General features: G+C 58.5%; 1 protein-coding gene and 1 long non-coding RNA gene across 2 annotated transcripts; both read left to right on the forward strand.

Annotated features, from left to right (window-relative positions):
• The first annotated feature begins 12 nt into the window (after nucleotides 1-12).
• On the forward strand, nucleotides 13-5,277 carry LOC137459862 (uncharacterized). The gene is made up of 3 exons (XR_010992537.1): nucleotides 13-79; nucleotides 300-419; nucleotides 5,180-5,277. It is a non-coding gene; the product is annotated as an uncharacterized lncRNA (long non-coding RNA).
• A 7-nt stretch (nucleotides 5,278-5,284) lies between these two features.
• LOC137459859 (hydrocephalus-inducing protein-like) lies at nucleotides 5,285-16,246 on the forward strand. Its single transcript, XM_068170571.1, has 12 exons — nucleotides 5,285-5,348; nucleotides 5,943-6,181; nucleotides 7,279-7,381; nucleotides 7,982-8,186; nucleotides 8,535-8,776; nucleotides 9,659-9,810; nucleotides 11,164-11,356; nucleotides 12,020-12,125; nucleotides 12,709-12,969; nucleotides 13,584-13,726; nucleotides 14,421-14,639; nucleotides 16,121-16,246. Exons 2-12 carry the CDS (start codon nucleotides 5,979-5,981, stop codon nucleotides 16,238-16,240), a joined length of 1,947 nt encoding a protein of 648 aa, XP_068026672.1. The 5' UTR covers nucleotides 5,285-5,348; nucleotides 5,943-5,978; the 3' UTR covers nucleotides 16,241-16,246.
• Nucleotides 16,247-16,614: the final 368 nt, after the last annotated feature.

The raw sequence follows: 16,614 nt of genomic DNA on the forward strand, positions 1-16,614 counted from the left end.
AGCTGCTGGGCACCAAGCGCCCCTACCAGCTGCACTGCAGGGGCACCTGCCTGTACCCCAGCATCAGCCAGGAGCCACGGTAAGGCTGGCCCCTGGGGCCGTCCCGCTCTGCTGCCCCTGAGCTCAGAGCTGAGACTCTGCCCCTTGTGCCCCTGGGACCTGCCTGAGCCCCCCAGCATCTCTTGCCGTGCTTGGAGCTGGGCAGCGGTGCTGTGCCTCGGCCAGCACTAAGAGTTCAGCCTTTGGGAGCAGGTTTTGTGCTCAGAGAATCTCACAACTCTTCCTTCTCTCTGTGCCAGGGAGGTGTTTCCTGGCTGCAGGCAGAGCAAGGCAGCTGATGCCATCATCTCCAAGCAGTATGTCCTGAGCACGGGGATGTTCCACTTGGGGCCGCTGCTGTGTGCCCAGGCAAGAGACAGGTAGGTGCTGCCCAGCCCCCAGCTGTGCTGCTTGCAGGACCTTGTGCTTCCAGGAACATGCACCCAGGGGCACGATTCAGGGCAGGCCCGGGCAGAGAGCTGGGAGTTTGGTGGCTTTGAAGGAGCACAGCTGTGGCAACTTGAGCACCTAGCAGGCACAGGAGTGCTGGGGGGGATGGAGCTGATCTTCCTGCCCCCTGGGGGCTTTGGTGGCCAGAGCCAGGTGCTGCTTGCAGCTTGGGGTCACTTGTCAGCCCCCATCTCAGCTTCAGCAGCTTTGTGCTGTTTGTTTCAAGTGCTGGGAGCTCTGTGGGTCAGCCTGAAGGAGCAAAGGAAGTTTTTCTGCTGAGGGACTGGAAACCCTCCGTGAAATCTGCAGTGTCAGCAAGACTTGATGGTTGGAGCTGCTGTTGGGGGACAAGCACCTGCAGGGCAGGGCAAAGGGGATTTCCATTTTCCTGATCCCCACTGCTGGATAGAGTCTGGCCTTAAAATAATGTCCCTGTAGCTGCTGGCATCTTTCTGTTTTTCACTTCCCTCTTCTTTCAGCATTAGGAATGGAGGTTTGTCTGCAGGGGAGCTCTGGAGAGCTGGTGGCATTCTGACACCCCAGGGAGGGTAAATCAAAAGAGTTTAAAAACCAAAAGAGGATTTGGCCAGGCTGAGGCATTGCCTTTTTTTGACCTTTTCCCACCAACCTCTGTCCCACACCTGAACCAGGAGGTGTTTGTTAACTCTGGGATTCCTCTTGGGAAGGAATCCTTTTGCTTTCCCGCCCTCAGCCTCAGGCTCACCCAGGAGCTGGGCCCAGGCAGTCTCCTGGCTGCTTTGGAAGAGAGAAGCTGAGCTCTCTCCACACTTTTCTGGGAAGCCTGCAGGGAGGGAAAGCCAGCAGAGGAGGGGAGGAATCCAGGTGCCTGCTGTGCTTGTGTTTTGCCAGGCACCTTTGAGGTCCTGGTTTGTCGAAGGCCTCTTGAAGTGGCCTGTGCACACCTCTGGGATGGAGACACCAAGTGTGGGCTGGGCATCCAAGGAAGCAGGGAATGAACACAGGCAGCATGCAAGGTGTCCCACATGAGCCTTTCTCTCAGGCTGCTTGACAGAGCTCCCCTGCAGCCTTTGCCCTTTCTGTGGCCAGCTCCAAGGCTGTGCTGCAGGATGACAACTGCGAGCAGCTCTCCATCTGCAATGTCAGCCCCTGGGAGGCAGAGCTGCACTTCTCCTTTGAGAGGGGTGGCAGTGGGGGCACCTTCCTCTTGGAGCCTGCCAGCATGCAGCTGGGACCTAAGGAGAAGCAGGTAGGAGACAGGCAGGTGGGCCAGGGAGCAGCAGCAGAGCCCAGGAGCTGCCCCTCCTGCTCACTGAATGTTCTTCTGTGCTTCTCTTTGTGGGGCTGGGGCCAGGAGCTGAGCATCTGGGCATACCCCACTTCACCTGGCCTGGTGGAAGACAGCCTCATCTGCTGCATCAAGGGCAACCCAGAGCCAGTGGTCTCCCACCTGTGCTGCCAAGGGGTGCAGGTGAAGCTGGGGGTCAGCCCCAGGCAGCTGCATTTCAACAGGGTGCTTCTGCACAGGTCAGTCAGGCCAGGGGCACTCTGCTGGGGGTGGCTCTGCTGCAGCTTCCCTTTCCTCAGCTTGGAGGCTGGGCCAGCAGCCCTCTTGCTCCCAGCACTTGCCAGCCTCTTGCTCACCGTTCCTTGCTGGCTGGGATGTCCCATGACAGTCCCCAGCTCTAGCCCCCCAGCAGTGGGGGCCCTGATGCATTTGCTGCTCCTCTGCTGGTGCAGAGAGTGGAATAGCTCCTGGGGCTCTGCCTGCTGTTGGATCCCCTTCTGCCACCAAGCTCTCCCTAGGGCCTCCCCTCTCAGGCTTGTGGCAAAGAGCAAAACCTGCAGGGTGGTTTCAGCCCCATGGGGAGGGCTGCTGCCAGCGGCAGGGCTGCCGCTGTGCCCCTCAGCAGCTGGCACTGAGCCTTGGTGTCTCCGCAGCCAGCACAGCAGGAGCCTGCTGCTGCGGAACAGCTGCCCCCTGCCGGTGGCCTGGAGGCTCAGCGGGCTGCAGAGCCTCGGCGAGGGCTTCTCGGTGCGGCAGAGGCAGGGCACGGTCGGGCCCCGCTCGGAGCTGGCCGTGCAGCTGTGCTTCAGGAGCACCAAGGCTCTCGGCGTGGAGAAGAAGCTCCGCTTGGAGGTGAGGGGACAGGGCCCTGCCTGGCAGAGCTGGGCAGAGTGCTGTGGGCCCTGGGGGATGGAGGCTGTGTCTGAAGGCAAAGAGGGCCAAAGGATGAGCCCTGAGGAGATTCCTTTGAGCCCACATTGTCTGGGCCCTTAGCACCAAGGGACCCTCACTGAAGGATGCTGCTTATGAATACCTCAGTGCTGAGCAGGAGCTGAGGGTGGGGGGCAAGAAGATGGAGCCAGGCAGTGGTGCCAGCACAGAACAAGGGGGAAGAGGCAGGAACTGGAAGCCAGGAGGCTCCAACATCTTTGGTGTGAGGGTGCTGGAGCCCTGGAGCAGGTTGCCAGGGAGGTTGTGGAGTCTCCTCCTCTGGCTATTAAGGCTTTGTTCCCTGGGGTTTAGAGGCTGCATTGCAGTGAGGCTGCTGCCTGCCAAGAGAGAGTTGGCTGTCATTGCCACCTGCTCTGGGACACCTCAGGACTCTTGTGGGTGTTTGTACATCACACTGCCTCCCAGGCTGGGTAAAGACAGCTGCTAGAGACAAGGACTCCTCTTGTTTAGCAGGAACACTGAGGAGAAGGACTTTAGGGTTTGCTTCTTGCTGCCTCAGGTTTCAGCTGCAGAGAATGTCCAGGGTGTTGTTCAGGTGGAGAGCATTGAAGTTGTGGCTGAGGCCTAGGAAGTTGCTCTGAACATCACCCTGCCTGAAGGTCAGTGGCTGGCCCCAGAGCAAAGGAGTTCAGCTGCATTGCACTGCTGGGGCAAGTGGGGGATGGGATGGGATGGGATGGGATGGGATGGGATGGGGTGGGGTGGGATGGGATGGGATGGGATGGGGTGGGGTGGGATGGGATGGGGTGGGATGGGGTGGGATGGGGTGGGATGGGATGGGATGGGATGGGATGGGATGGGATGGGATGGGATGGGATGGGGTAGGATGGGATGGGATGGGATGGGATGGGACAGCAATGCAGGCCTGGCATGGATCCATGGCACAGGTCTCTTGCCAGCTGTGTGGAGTAGAGCACTGTCAGGTCACACAGTGCCTTGCCTCTCTCACACCTTGAAGTGTGCCCCTTTGAAACACCAGGGGTGGGAACAAGCAGCTGGCAGTTCCTGAAGGCTCAGTACAGCACATCAAGTGGTTGATCTGTGCTTGGAAGCAAGGAGGTAGAGGCTGAGCTCCTTGGCTGCTAAGCCCTACAGATCCTCTCAGAGTGAGAAGAGCAAAGGGCAGCAAAGCAGCCAGAGAAACCTTGCAAGGCTGGAGACTTGCTGAGCAGAGCTTTGTTCCACCTGAGCTCTCCCAGTCTCTGTCTCCTGACTGGGTGCAGCCTGCAGCAGCTCCAGCATCCTCCCCATCCCTTCCCTCGCTCTGGGGGTGTCCTGCAGGTGCAGATGGCTGTGTGAACTTTGGAGTCCTGGAGGTCCTGGGGAGTGCCAAGCAAGTGCTGACCCTGAGGAACCAAGGGCAGTGCAAGCTTGCATACAGGTTGGTCCAGCTGCCTGCTCTGGGAGTGCCTGGGGCCAGCACCTGCCCAGGCCTGCAGTCTGCTCCTGTGGCTAGAAGCTGTTCCCATGCTGGCTGCCTCATGGTGTGTGTGACCACTGGGACTGTCCTGAGCTCCAGGCTCCATTGCCATGGAGAATCCAGCCCCAGCCCAGCAGTTCTGCACAGCTCAGCAGGCACCATAAGGAGAGCCCCTGGGCTCTGGGGTGCAGTAAGAAGAGTGTGGCCAGCAGGTCAGGGGACATTCTCCTCTGCCTGTCCTCTGCCCTAGGGAGACCACCTCTGGAGTCCTGGCTCCAGCTCTGGGCTCCTCAGTGCAAGAGGGAACCACTGGAGAGAGTCCAGCAGAAACTAGAAAGGTGCTGAGGGGCCTGGAGCAGCTCTGTGAGGAGCAAAGGCTGAGAGCCCTGGGGCTGCTGAGCCTAGAGAAGAGCAGCCCCAGAGGGGAGCTGAGCGATGCTCAGCAGGAGATGAAGGACCTGTGGCAGGCAAGAGGTTGGAGCCAGACTCCTGACAGTGGTGTCCAGGGACAGGCCAAGGGGCAGTGGGCACAAACTGGAACCCAGGAAGTTCCATCTGAGCAGGAGGAGAATCTTTGCTGTGAGGGTGCTGGAGGCCTGGAGCAGGCTGCCCAGAGAGGTTGTGGAGTCTCCTTCTCTGCAGAGATTCCAACCCCCCCTGGCCCTTGTGCTCCTGGGCAAGCTGCTGGGGGTGCCCTGCTTTAGCAGGGGGGTTGCACCAGATGATCCCCAGAGGTCCTTTCCAAGCCCTCCCATGCTGGGGGTCTGGGATTTTGTGCCCCTGAAGTTGAGGCCAGTCCCTGCTGAGCTCTGTTGCTGTCCTTCCAGGGCTAAGTCCTTTCTCTTCAGGAGACTCTTCAGAGGAGGAATGAAAACGCTGGGGGTGGAGGGGAGCTGCCAGCACTCAGCACTGCCTGGCTCTGCCAGGGCCTGGGGCTCCTAAGCACAGCAGAATTCTTTGGTTGGTTTTTACTGGTCCCATGCCAGGTCCTGGCTGTGCTGCTGCCCCCTGGGCTGTTCACTGCAGAGATCTTCTTCTCCTTCCCTCCCCAGGTTCAGGCTGCGCCCCACAGACCCCGGAAGCCGTGACCTGGCCTCCCACCTCACTGTGCAGCCCCAGCAGGGCCTGCTGCCTGCCTCTGAGCATCCTGTCACTGTCCAGCTGCTCTTCCACCCCCAGAGGGAGATCAGCATTGAGGACAAAGCCATCCTGCTGTGCCAGGTGAGCTGCCTGGGGCAGGCAGGGTGAGCACAGCTGGGCTGAGGGGGTCAGGAGGACATGGCTGTGCTGGAAAGCAAGCTTTAGCTGGGGAACCTTCTGTTATTTGCACACAGCAAAGGCTTTCAGAAGCCAGCTCTGGCCCTTCCAGTGCTGGAGGGGGCCAATCCAAAAGCTGGGGACAGACTTTGGATCAGGGCCTGCTGGGACAGGACAAGGGGTGATGGTTTGAAACTAAAAGAGGAAGATTCAGCCTGGATAGGAGGAAGAAATGTCTGACACTGAGGGTGGTGCCAGCCTGGCCCAGCTTGGCCAGGGAGGTGGTCATTGCCCCATCACTGGGAGCACTGCAGGTCAGGTTGTTTGGAGCTCTGAAGCACCTGCTCTGCCCTCAGCTGTTCCTGCTGACTGCAGGAAAATTGAGCCAATGACTCCTCCAAGCCAACCCATTCCATGATTCTAAGAGGGGCTGAAAATGCAGTTCTGGAGAAGGACTTCAGAGCAGGGGGATGAGCTGATGGGCACCTGGGCTGTGGCCACAGGCCAGAGCCAGAGGTTGGGCTCTGCTGGATTTACCAAGGCCTGCCCTGGTTGCAGGTGCTGGAGCCCAAGCTGAGGGCAGGAGGGGAGCCCATGGCCAGCATCCCAGTGAGGCTCTCAGCCAGAGCTGTGCTCAGCCAGTACAGCATCAGCCCTGCGGCGCTGCTCGACTGCGGGGCCATGGCCAGCGGCACCAGGAGGGCCTGCAGCTTCCTGCTGCAGAACAGAGGCCTCCTGCCCTTCCAGTTCCTCATCTGCAGAGCAGAGCAGGCTGCAGCTGAGCCCACAAAGAAAAGGTGAGAAGGCCTGCAGCAACCTTCCTGCTGGAGGAGGCCCCACAGCAGGGCTGGCGTGTGGCAGGCAGCCAGGACACACAACCAGGCTGCACTGTGAGTCCTGGGGCCAGGTTTGGGCCCCTTACTCCAAGAGCATTGAGGTGCTGGAAGGTGGCCAGAGAAGGACAACAAAGCTGGGGAAGGGTCTGGAGCACATGGGCTGTGAGGAGCAGCTGAGGCACCTAGCATTGTTTAGCCTGGAGAAGAGGAGGCTGAGGGAAGCCCTTCTGGCTCTCTACAACTCCCTGAAGGGAGGCTGGAGCCAGCTGAGGTTAGTCTTTTCTCCCAAGGAACAACTGCTAGGACAAGAGGACACAGCCTCAAGTTGTGCCAGGGGAGGTTTAGGCTGCACATGAAGAACAATTTCTTCCCCTTGAGGGCTGTCAAGGCCTGGCCCAGACTGCCCAGGGCAGTGGTGGAGTGCCTGCTCCTGGAGGGGTTTCAGAGCTGTGGAGAGGTTGGTGCTGGTCTCCTCTCACAGGTAATTAGTGACAGGAAAAGAGGGAATAGCCTCAAGCTGTGACTGGGTAGGTTCAGACTGGGCATCAGGAAAAACTGTGTCCCAGCAAGAGTGGTCAGGAGAGGAATGTGCTGCCCAGGGAGGTGGTGGAGTCACCAAGCCTGGGTGTGTTTGAAGGTCGTTTAGATGTGGTGCTTGGTCTGTTCCAGCCCCAACACCTCTGTGACTCTGTGAGGTGTGGTGCTGAGGGCCATGGCTTAGTGGTGACCTGTAGTGCTGGGGTCAGTCTTGGCCTTGCTGACCTTAAAGGTCTCTCCCAACTAAACAAGTCCATGTCCTGTGAGCCCTGGGTTATTGTCTGCCTGTGCAGTTGGCTTGTGAGCAGGGAGGAGAGAGATGCCACAGAATCCTCCTGCTCATCCTCATGCAGCTGCTGCTGGAGCCCCTCTGCCCATCAGCTACAGCCACAGGTGGTGCAGGGGCTGTGAAGAGCAGGAGGACTTTCTTCCCTGGGGAGGAAGGTTTGGCTGTGGAGAAGGGCAGGAGGAGCTCAGCCTGAGGGATGTTCTCTGCTCTCTCCTCTGGGTGCACATCAAAGGAAGTTCTCCGACTCCCACAAGCAGGGGAGCTCCAGTGGAAGGTCTGCTGCAGCCAAGCAGAGCAAGCCCTTGCTGCCAAAGGAAACCAAGCCCTCTGTGAAGGTGGGTGGCTCCTGCTCCCCAGGACAGGCTCCTCCACTGCTGTGCCCAGGCTGGGGGCTTGTGCCATGGCATGGGACACGGGCTGCATGGGGGAGACCCATCCTCTGCCAGCCCTGAGCAGAGGAAGGAGCTGCTCAATGCTGTGCTCTTGCTCAGCCCTGGAGCTGTGGGGCCAAGGGGAAGGGATCTGTACCTGGTAGCTGCTGGCCAAAACAAGGCTGTGAGTGCCACAGCTGTGGAGTGTCCCTGCTGAACTCCCAGTCCAGGGACAGGAGATGACCTTGCCTTGCCTTCTGCCCAGTCTGCTCTCCTCTCTGATGGTTTCTCACAGTTCTCTCTGCTCTCTTGTTTCACACTGGAGGCTGAAGGACCCCAGCTCCCACCTTCACCCTTTACAACCCAGCTCCTTTCTCTAAGCCACTCAGGCTAGGCCTGCACATCTCCTTAGCTTGTTCATCTCATCCTGGGTTGTGCTCTGGGCCGTGGTGTCATCCCTGCCTGCCCTGGGCCCAGCTGGAGGCCAAGGCCCAGGGTCCTCCTTGCTGGGATGCTCAGAGTGAGGCTGTTTGCCATCAGCCTCTGCTGGGACTCTTTCTGCAGGCTCGCCTCACCCTGGGCATGTTCACAGTGTCCCCTGCCTTTGGCTCCATCCTTCCTGGGGAGCAGCAGCTGGTGACAGTAGATTGTGCTGCAGAGCTGCCAGGGCCCTGCCAGGAGCAGCTGCTCATCGACATCAGCAACAGAGACCCCGGGGACAACCCTCTTGGCATCCCCTACACCCTGCTGGCCGAGTCCTGCCTTCCAGGTGAGTGCTGCCCACGGGTTCCTGTGGCCAGGCTGCTGCTGCTCGGCACCCAGCCTCAGTCCTGGGACAGAGCAGACAGCCTGAGCCTGACCTTGCATCTCTCTGCGAATCCTCAGAGGTTCTTGCCAAGCCCACCAGTGGGAGAGGCTGGGAGGGATGCATGGAAGGATCAAAAGAAACCCTTTCAGACTGAGGGTGCCTGAGCTGCATCCTCACAGGCAGCTCCCCCACCCAAGGCTGGGGTTTGCAGCTCCCTGGGCAGAAAGAGCTTCTCAGAGGCCAGCAGGGGCAGGGCAGGTCAGCAGGAAGGATTCTCCATCCTCAGCCCTCCCTCTGCTCTGCTCACAGCATTCCTGGCTGATGACCTTGAGTCCATCTTTGAGGGGCATCAGATCTGCAGCAGCAGCAGCAACCTCTGCCAGGTCCTCCAGACAGTGCAGGAGCAGCAGGGGGTGTTCCTCACAGATGAGAACAAGTTCATCTTCACCAAGGTCCTGGTTGGGCACCAGGCCACGGCACGCTTCAGGATCTGCAATGTGAACAGAATCCCCTGCGATGTGCTCCTCTCCAGCAAACCCAGCCCCAGCAAGGTAAGAACAGGAGGCCTTGGGGAGTCTCTGAAGGCTGTGTGGCATCTGCCTTGTTCTCCAGCTTCCTTGCTTCCTTTTGCCCAGCCTAGTGCAGCTCAGGGCAGGTGACAGCTGGGCTGCATTCAGTGTGTCTCAGGCAAGGTTTTAGCTCCAGGCCCCTGGGGCTTTGGAGTGAGACCTGAGCCCTTCTGAACATCTCTTGGAAGCACAGGCAGAGGAGGAGCTTTTCCTCAGCTTTGAGCCAGGGCTCCAAGCAGACCCTTTTGGGGTGGGCTTGGTCTCCTCTCAAAAGGAATAAGTGCTAGGACAAGAGGACATGGCCTCAGGTTGTGCCAGGGGAGGGTTAGGTTGGACATGAGGAGCAATTTCTTTCCCTTGAGGGTTGTCAAGGCCTGGCCCAGGCTGCCCAGGGCAGAGGTGGAGCCCCATCTCTAGAGGGATTTCAGAGCTGTGGAGCTGTGGTGCTGAGGGCCATGGTTTGGTGGTGACCTGGCAGTGCTGGGCTCAGAGTTGGACTTGATGATCCTAAAGGTCTCTTCCAACCAAAGCCATTCTCTGCTTTCCTTAGGCTCCCTGCTCTTTGCCCCTTCTCTTTAAAGGCCAGGGGCAGGTTCTTTGCAGGGTTTTCCATGCAGTCCCCACTTCCCATGTGTGCTGGGGCTCTGACCAGCGCTGAAAGCAAGCTTTGCACTCCTGGGCTTGATGGCAGCCCCCTGGGGCAGCACTGCTTTGGATTCCCCCCCTGAGACAGATGGAGCCTGTCTAGGGAAGCCAGAAGGAGGCCACACTGTCTGGGGCTGTTCCTCATGATCCTTGTATGGGTGAGACAGCAGCACATGGAGAAAAGTTTCCTCCTAACAGCCTTCTCTGGGCTTCCCCAAGCTGAAGAGCCACTCTGGCCAGGTGTTTGAGGTGGATCCTGTCCGGCTGTCCGTGCCCAGCTGCTCCCAGGCCTTTGCCACGGTCACTTTCACTCCACGGAAGGTGCAGAGCTACTATTGCACTTTTGAGGCCTCCCTCGATGTCCACACAAGGTAACTCACCTCAGGAGAGCTTGGGAGGGGACCTTCCTGATGGCTTCTAGCTCTTGGAGTAGCCTGGGGTAGAGTACTCAGCGTTACAGCATCCCAGCAGGGAGGGGCTTGGAAGGGAGCTCTAGGGATCATCCAGCCCCACCCCCTGCCTGAGCAGGGCACCCACAGCAGCTTGCCCAGGATCCCCATGGCCAGGGGACTGTGGAATCTCTGCAGAGAAGACTCCCCAAGCTCTCTGGGCAGCCTGCTCCAGGGCTCCAGCACCCTCACCTCCAGGATCCCCTCTGGGGCTGCTCTTCTCCAGGCTCAGCAGCCCCAGGGCTCTCAGCCTCTCCTGCTGACAGAGATGCTGCAGAGAACTCAGAAGCTGTAGCTGCGAGATCCAGCAGAGCTGGGGAGTCAGTGCCCTGCTGTAGCCTGCAGCAGTGCCTGTGAGGGCAGTGGGACACTGACACTGGCCCAGGGTGCCCAGAGAGGTGGGGAATGCCCCATGCTTGGAACCATGCCAGGTCAAGTTGGCTGGGGCTCTGAGCAAACTGCTGGAGTTGCCAAGGGCCCTGCTGCCTGCAGGGGGCTTGGACTGGATGAGCTTTCAAGGTCCCTTCCAAGCCAAAGCATTCCAGGATTCTCTGATGCCAAGGAGCCAACAGGGAGTGGATGAATCAGGAAGCAATGGAGCTGTGTGCAGCTTCAGCTGAGCTGGAGAATGCCAAGGACAGAGGATTGTTTCCATGCCCTGAGCCAGCTGCCCTTGTTGCCTCCTTGTTCCTGTGCTCAGGAGGTGATCTGGTGGATCTCCTGGGGTGCATGAAGATCTTTGATGCTAAAGGAGCCATTGGATCCCCTCTAAAAGACCCCAGCTCTTCTGCCCTAGGCCCTGTGTGTGTCCTGGGCCTGCCCTGCCCTTGCCCAGCCCTTTAGTAGCTGAGCTGGGAGTGGATCCATCAGTCTGCTGCCCTAAGGAGCAATTCCTGCTCTGAGCCTCTGTGGAGATCACCTTCCCTGCTGGGGTCACTGATTTGCCCCTTCTTCCTTGGAGACTTTTCCATGCTCTGCTCATGCTCCTTGCTTCTGTCTCACCTCAGCACAGCCAGGGAACCTGCCCCATGGCCTCTGTCACCTCCTCATGTCTCTGCTGCCCTGCAGGGCTCCTCTAAGTGAAATGGTTTGAACTGGTGCTCTGGGAGGCTCTGGCTCTGCAGAGCAGATTCCTCTTGGATGGGACTGGGAGGAGAGGGGCAAGGGGGAGCTGTGTCCTGGGGGCCAGGAGCCCCAGGCAGGGGAAATGCAGCAGGTGGCCCTGGCTCCACTGCTTGCCAAGTGAGCAGTGGCTCTGCTGCCCCTCCCCTGCAGCCCTGCAGCAGTGAGAGCACAGAGCCTGAGCTTTGAGATCAGCGGCGAGGGGAAGCTGCCGGAGGTGAGGGTCCTGCGCCCGGCGCTGAAGGACAGGAGAGGGAACCCCCTGCTGCTCTTCAGGAGGCTCCTGCTGGGGGCCTGGGAGAAGCTGCCCCTGCTCCTGCAGAACTCTGGCCCTGTCCCTGCCCAGGTGAGCAGCTGCTGAGGGAGCTCTGCTCTGGGAACAAGGCTGCTGCTGGGCAGGAGAGGGCCCAGCGCAGCCGGTGAGGGTGGGCAGGGGCCCCACTGCTCTGCAGGTGCCCTTGGAGCCCAAAGGAAAGCCTTGGCTTGTGCTCAGAGCCCCTCTGTGGCAGGAGGACGACCTCCTGAGCTTCTGCTGTGGCAAAGCAGTGGGCAGAGGCTCGTGCCTCAGCAGCCCTTCACTTTTGCCTCCACCTCCTTTGCAAGCTCTGCTGCTGTCCTTGCCAGCCTTGACCCAGCCCTGGGGTTTGTGTTTTCCCTGCCTCAGGGAACAGCCTGGGAAGGGGCCTCAGAAAGTCTGTTGGAAGCCCCTGGCTGACTTCTGCTTGCCAGGAAGGGAGTTCCTCTGGGAAAGGGGATTTTGGGACCTTCTCAGGGAAACACAACTCAGAGAGTCAGGCTGGAGCCTTCCTGTCCTGCCTGCTTCTGTTTCCATCCCCTCCCAGTGTCTCTGGATGCCTGGCTTTGGGCTGGTTTCGCTCCAGCCTTGTGCTCAGAGCTGTGTTGGAAGGGGGGCAGCGTGCTGGGCTGCCCGTGGTGGAACAGCAGCAGTGTGGGCTCAGGCCCTGGGCCATGCTGTGCCCACCCCAGTCTGGTCCTGCTCTTTTCCCAGGTGCTGCTGGACCTGCTGGATGAAGAGGGAGTTTTCTTCTTGAAAGCCAGGCCCAGCACCAAATGCCTCTCCCAAGCTGTGGGCATGAAGGACTCTGCTGGGGAAGGTGAATTCATCACCCATGAAATGTGGTCACTCACAGAGGGAAAACTTGTGTCCTGCTGCTGGCTTGGCCAAGCAGCAAGCAGCTGTTGGCCATAGCTTGTGTCCTGGGGCTCTCTGGGGCTGTTGCACATGGACTCTTTGCAGGGTTGATTTCTACCTGGCAAGCTCTAGGAAGCTTTTCCATTCTTATGGAGGTGGTGGGTTGAGTCCTGGGGGGGGTAACACCACTTCAGTGGAGCATCTGAGGTCTGTGCTGCATATGGGGAGTCCCCAGCCTGAAGGGAGGCTGCCCCTGAGCTCACAGCCAGCCAGCAAAAGCCCAAAGCTCTCTGACTCAGCTGTGCTTAAGGCAGGAGCTATCTGGCTGCAGTTTGAGCCAGGGCTGAGCACTGAGCTGAGCTTAAGACAACTAACAGGGATGGCCCTGGTAGTGTCACAGCTTTGTGACCATGGGAGGAGGGTCTGGAAGCACTGGTGAGCCAGGCTGTGCTTAGAGACAGCTGTTTTTCAAGCTCCTGTTCCTTTTCTGGAGCATGGAAATGTTTGCAGTGCCTCACCTGTCCCTGGTGTCCATCTCTGTGCAGAGAGGAAGCCCCACACTGCTTCCCTGCTCCTGCAGCGTGGGCAGACAGCAGAGTTTGAGGTGGTTTTCAAGCCCACCCTGGCCCAACGCCTGGAAGGGAAGCTCCACCTGTCCGTGCTGGACAACCCCTCTGAGACCACCATCAGGCTGCTGGGGGAAGGCTATGAGGATGACTTCACCCTGGACAACATCCAGGGACTAGTGGCAGACAGGGAGGAGCAGAACCTCCCTGAGAGCAGCCTGGAGGAGGACAGCCTGGAGGGTAAGAGGAGAGGCTGCCAGGGTGTAGCAAGGAACCTCCAGGGCTGGGCACACCTTGTGGCAGCACAGGGCTGGCCCAGATTTAGCAGCCAGCTGCTGTCACCTTTTGTAGCCTGCAGAGCAGCCTTGCTTGGGAGCCCCAGGGAAGGTGCCTTGTCAAGGGAGAAGTTTGCAGGCCAGCAGGGAGGGCTCAAAGGAAGCAGCTTTTGATTGAGGAGCTCTAAAAGGAGGTCTGCCAGCCCATGGGGTGCTGTGAAGAGCACATCTGATCATTTGTGTCCTCTCTGGGTGGACTGCTTGGTGGCTAAGGAATTGGTTGGATAGTCACAGCCAGAGGATAGTGATCAACAGCTCAATGTCCAGATGGAGACTGGTGTCCCTCAGGGGTCCATGCTGGGCCCAGAGCAGCCCTGCAGAGAAGGACTTGGGGGTGCTGGAAGGTGCAGATCTGGAGGTGAGCTGGCGCTGTGATCTCAGCCCAGGCCCAGACATGTCCTGGGCTGCACGTCCCAGGGGAAGGAAGGCTTGGAGAAGGTAGAGCTGGAGTCCTGTGTGTCTGTGGGGGGCAGAGGGCTCTCCCCTCATGCTGAGAGCTCTCTCTCTCATTGCCAACAGCTGACCCAGGGGATCACATCCAGTTTGGGTTCTGTCCCGTTGGCACCCCCTGCACCGTGACCTTCACCATCGCCAACCGCAGCAGGGGGCAGGCCCTGCGCTTCCAGTGGCTGCCTGAGCCTCCCTTCCACTTCTGCCCCCAGGTGAGCTTGGTTGTCTCTGCTTTTCCCTGCTGCTCAGACCCTGCCTGGCAGCTTTCTGGGAGCCACCACGGAGCAGTGAGAGCCCCTTTCAGTGCCACCTAGGAGATGCCATCCCTGGCTTTGCTGGGGCCAGAAGAGCTCCATGTTGTGGGACATGGCATCTTTTGGTGGTGTTCTTCTCCATCAAAACCCAGATAAATCCTCAGTAAGATGCAGTTTGACACAATCCCAGCATGGTGGGAGTTGGAAGGGACCTCTGGGAGTCATCTAGTGCAACCCCCCTGCCAAAGCAGGGCACCCACAGCAGCTTGCCCAGGATCACAATGGCCAGGGGGGTGTGTTTGAATCTCTGCAGAGAAGGAGACTCCACAACCTCTTTGGGCAGCCTGCTCCAGGGCTCCAGCACCCTCACAGCAAGGAATTTTCTCCTCTGGCTCAGATGGAACCTCCTTGGTTCCAGTTTGTGCCCCTTGCCCTGTCCCTGGGCACCACTGAGAGGAGTCTGGCCCCATCCTCTTGTGCCCCACCTTCTAGCTCTTGATAAGCTTTGAGAGATTGTCTCTCAGGCTGCTCTTCCCCAGGCTCTCAGCCTCTCCTCACAGAGGTGTTGCTGGCACAGCTGCTCCCCACGCCCACAGCCTGTGATCCCTTGCCAGTGATCCCAGGTTGGTCTTGGCTGTCTGCTTCTCCCTAGGTGGGACACCTCCATGCTGGCTGTGTGAAGGACATCACAGTGACCTTGCGATCAGAAGTTGAGGTCACCTTTAAAAAGCACCCAGTGAAGTGTCAGGTGTCCAGGATCTCCTTCCAGCTGCCACCAGAGGAGGTCCCTGACTGGGATGACAGCCTGCATGCCACCAAGTGGGTGGATACCACAAGGGCCCCAGGTGCCACCTGGCCTGTCAAGAAGAAGGTGAGAAGCACAGCAGCAAAAGCTCCCTGAGCTGCCACAGGAAGGTCTGCTGGTGGCAGCACATCTCCATCTCTGCTGGCTGAGCTGCTCCTCCTGACAGTGAATCCACCCCTGAATGGGAACCAGCAGGATGTGTTAGAGGAAAGGATGCTGCTCAGGGATCTGAGGGCTCAGACAAGATGGGGAAGTCTCTTGGACAAGAGAGGCCAACCCTAAACCAAGAGCTGAAGTGTTGCAGTCTGTGTTGGATGGGAGCTCACAGTTTTGAACCCACTTGCACAGCATGGTGGGGGTTGGAAGGGACCTCTGGAGGTCATCCAGTCTCAACCCCCTGCTAAAGCAGGGACACCCACAGCAGCTTGCCCGGATCACAATAACCAGGGGGGGTTGAGATCTCTGCAGAGAAGGAGACTCCACAGCCTCTCTGGGCAGCCTGCTCCAGGCCTCCAGCACCCCCACAGCAAAGAATTTTCTCCTCCTGGTCAGATGGAACCTCCTGGGCTCCAGTTTGTGCCCCTTGCTTCTTGTCCTGTCACTGGGCATGACTGAGAAAAGAGTCTGGCCTCATCCTCTTGCCCCCCAACCTCCTGCCCCCCACTTGAGCTGTTGGTCAGCACTGAGCAGATCTCCATTCCCTGGAGTTCAGATCTGGTTTAGATTCAGTGCCTTTGAATTCCCAAGGAGTTCAATCCCCTGCTTCTTGTTTTGGGTGCAGAGCAGCAGTAGCAGCACTCTGCTGTGTGTGCTGCGGAGCCCCCCAGCGCCCTGGGGCTGAGCTTTGAGCGTTGTCTGCACTGAGCAAGGCAGCAAAGCTGGCCAAGGGTCTGGAGAGCAGGGCTGATGGTTGGACTCGACAATCATCCAGGTCTTTTCCAACTCCAACACCCTCTGCTGTTGGCTGTGGGGATCTCAGCAGCAGCTTCTGCTTTGACTTTCCTTGCCCAACACACTTCTCTTGGGTGATGGCTCTGCCCCAGCTGCTGAACCACTGCAAGACCTGGAAGCCAAATCATTTTGCCTAGCAGAGGCAGAGCAGTCAGAGACTTTCCAAATGAGTTCACTCCCACCCCCAAATACCCCTTCCCAGCCCCCAGCAGTGTGGTGGCTGCCCCACACCAGACATCTCTCTGGAAAGTCCTTTGTCCTAAAAAGAGTTTCCAGAGCTGTTCATTCTTGGGGTTCTCCACCCACAGCCTCCAGGAGGGAAACTGGAGGCTGCTAGGTTTATAGGGGCCAGGAAAAGCAAGGTCAGGCACTGGTACCCAGTGGCAGTTCCCAAGTGTGTGCTTGCAGTGCTGGCGCTGCTGGCTTTGGTCAGCAGGCGACACACAGCCTACAGCAGAAGGGTCTCCTGCTGCTGTCTTCATGGGATGAGCCATGGGAATGTCCTTCCTAGCCCCTCTGTGTGGCTGCTGTTGGAGGCTCCCTGATCAGCCTGGCACTCAGGGCCCTGCTCAGTGACTCTTCTCTTCTCTTTGCAGGTGCTGGAGCCAGAGGCAGAACCAGCTCACACTGTCTTGGAGAGCAGCAGCCGTGAGGTGCAGATTTTCCTCAGCGCTGTTGTCACTGGCTCGGGGTGTGATGAAGAGGTTATTAATTAATATGGAACACAGAAATATTAATTGTATTAATTATTAAAATAATTAATAACCACTATTTGATGTACATATTCTAGTGCACAGTTGTGCAATACACCCCATAAGTGGTTTAGTATTTATCATTTGGACTCCATTGGAATATTTACAGAGTTAATGTCTATGAATCTAAAGAAGGGTGCAATTCCACTGCTTGTCCACCAGATGGCGAGTTGATGGGACATTGGCAGCTGCCTAACTCTAGAGAGAGACATTACAATGCATCAGAGGTGACTTTGCCAGACGCGGGTGCTTTGAACCAAATGTTAATGAGTAAGTGGAAAGCACGGGGGAAGATTCACTGTGTCCTTTGTTGTAGCAGTCTGCTGTCACCGGGCTGG

This window comes from Melanerpes formicivorus, unplaced genomic scaffold (genome assembly GCF_026170545.1).
Source record: "Melanerpes formicivorus ecotype bairdi unplaced genomic scaffold, bMelFor1.0.p_v2 SCAF_426, whole genome shotgun sequence".
Classification (NCBI taxonomy): domain Eukaryota; kingdom Metazoa; phylum Chordata; class Aves; order Piciformes; family Picidae; genus Melanerpes; species Melanerpes formicivorus.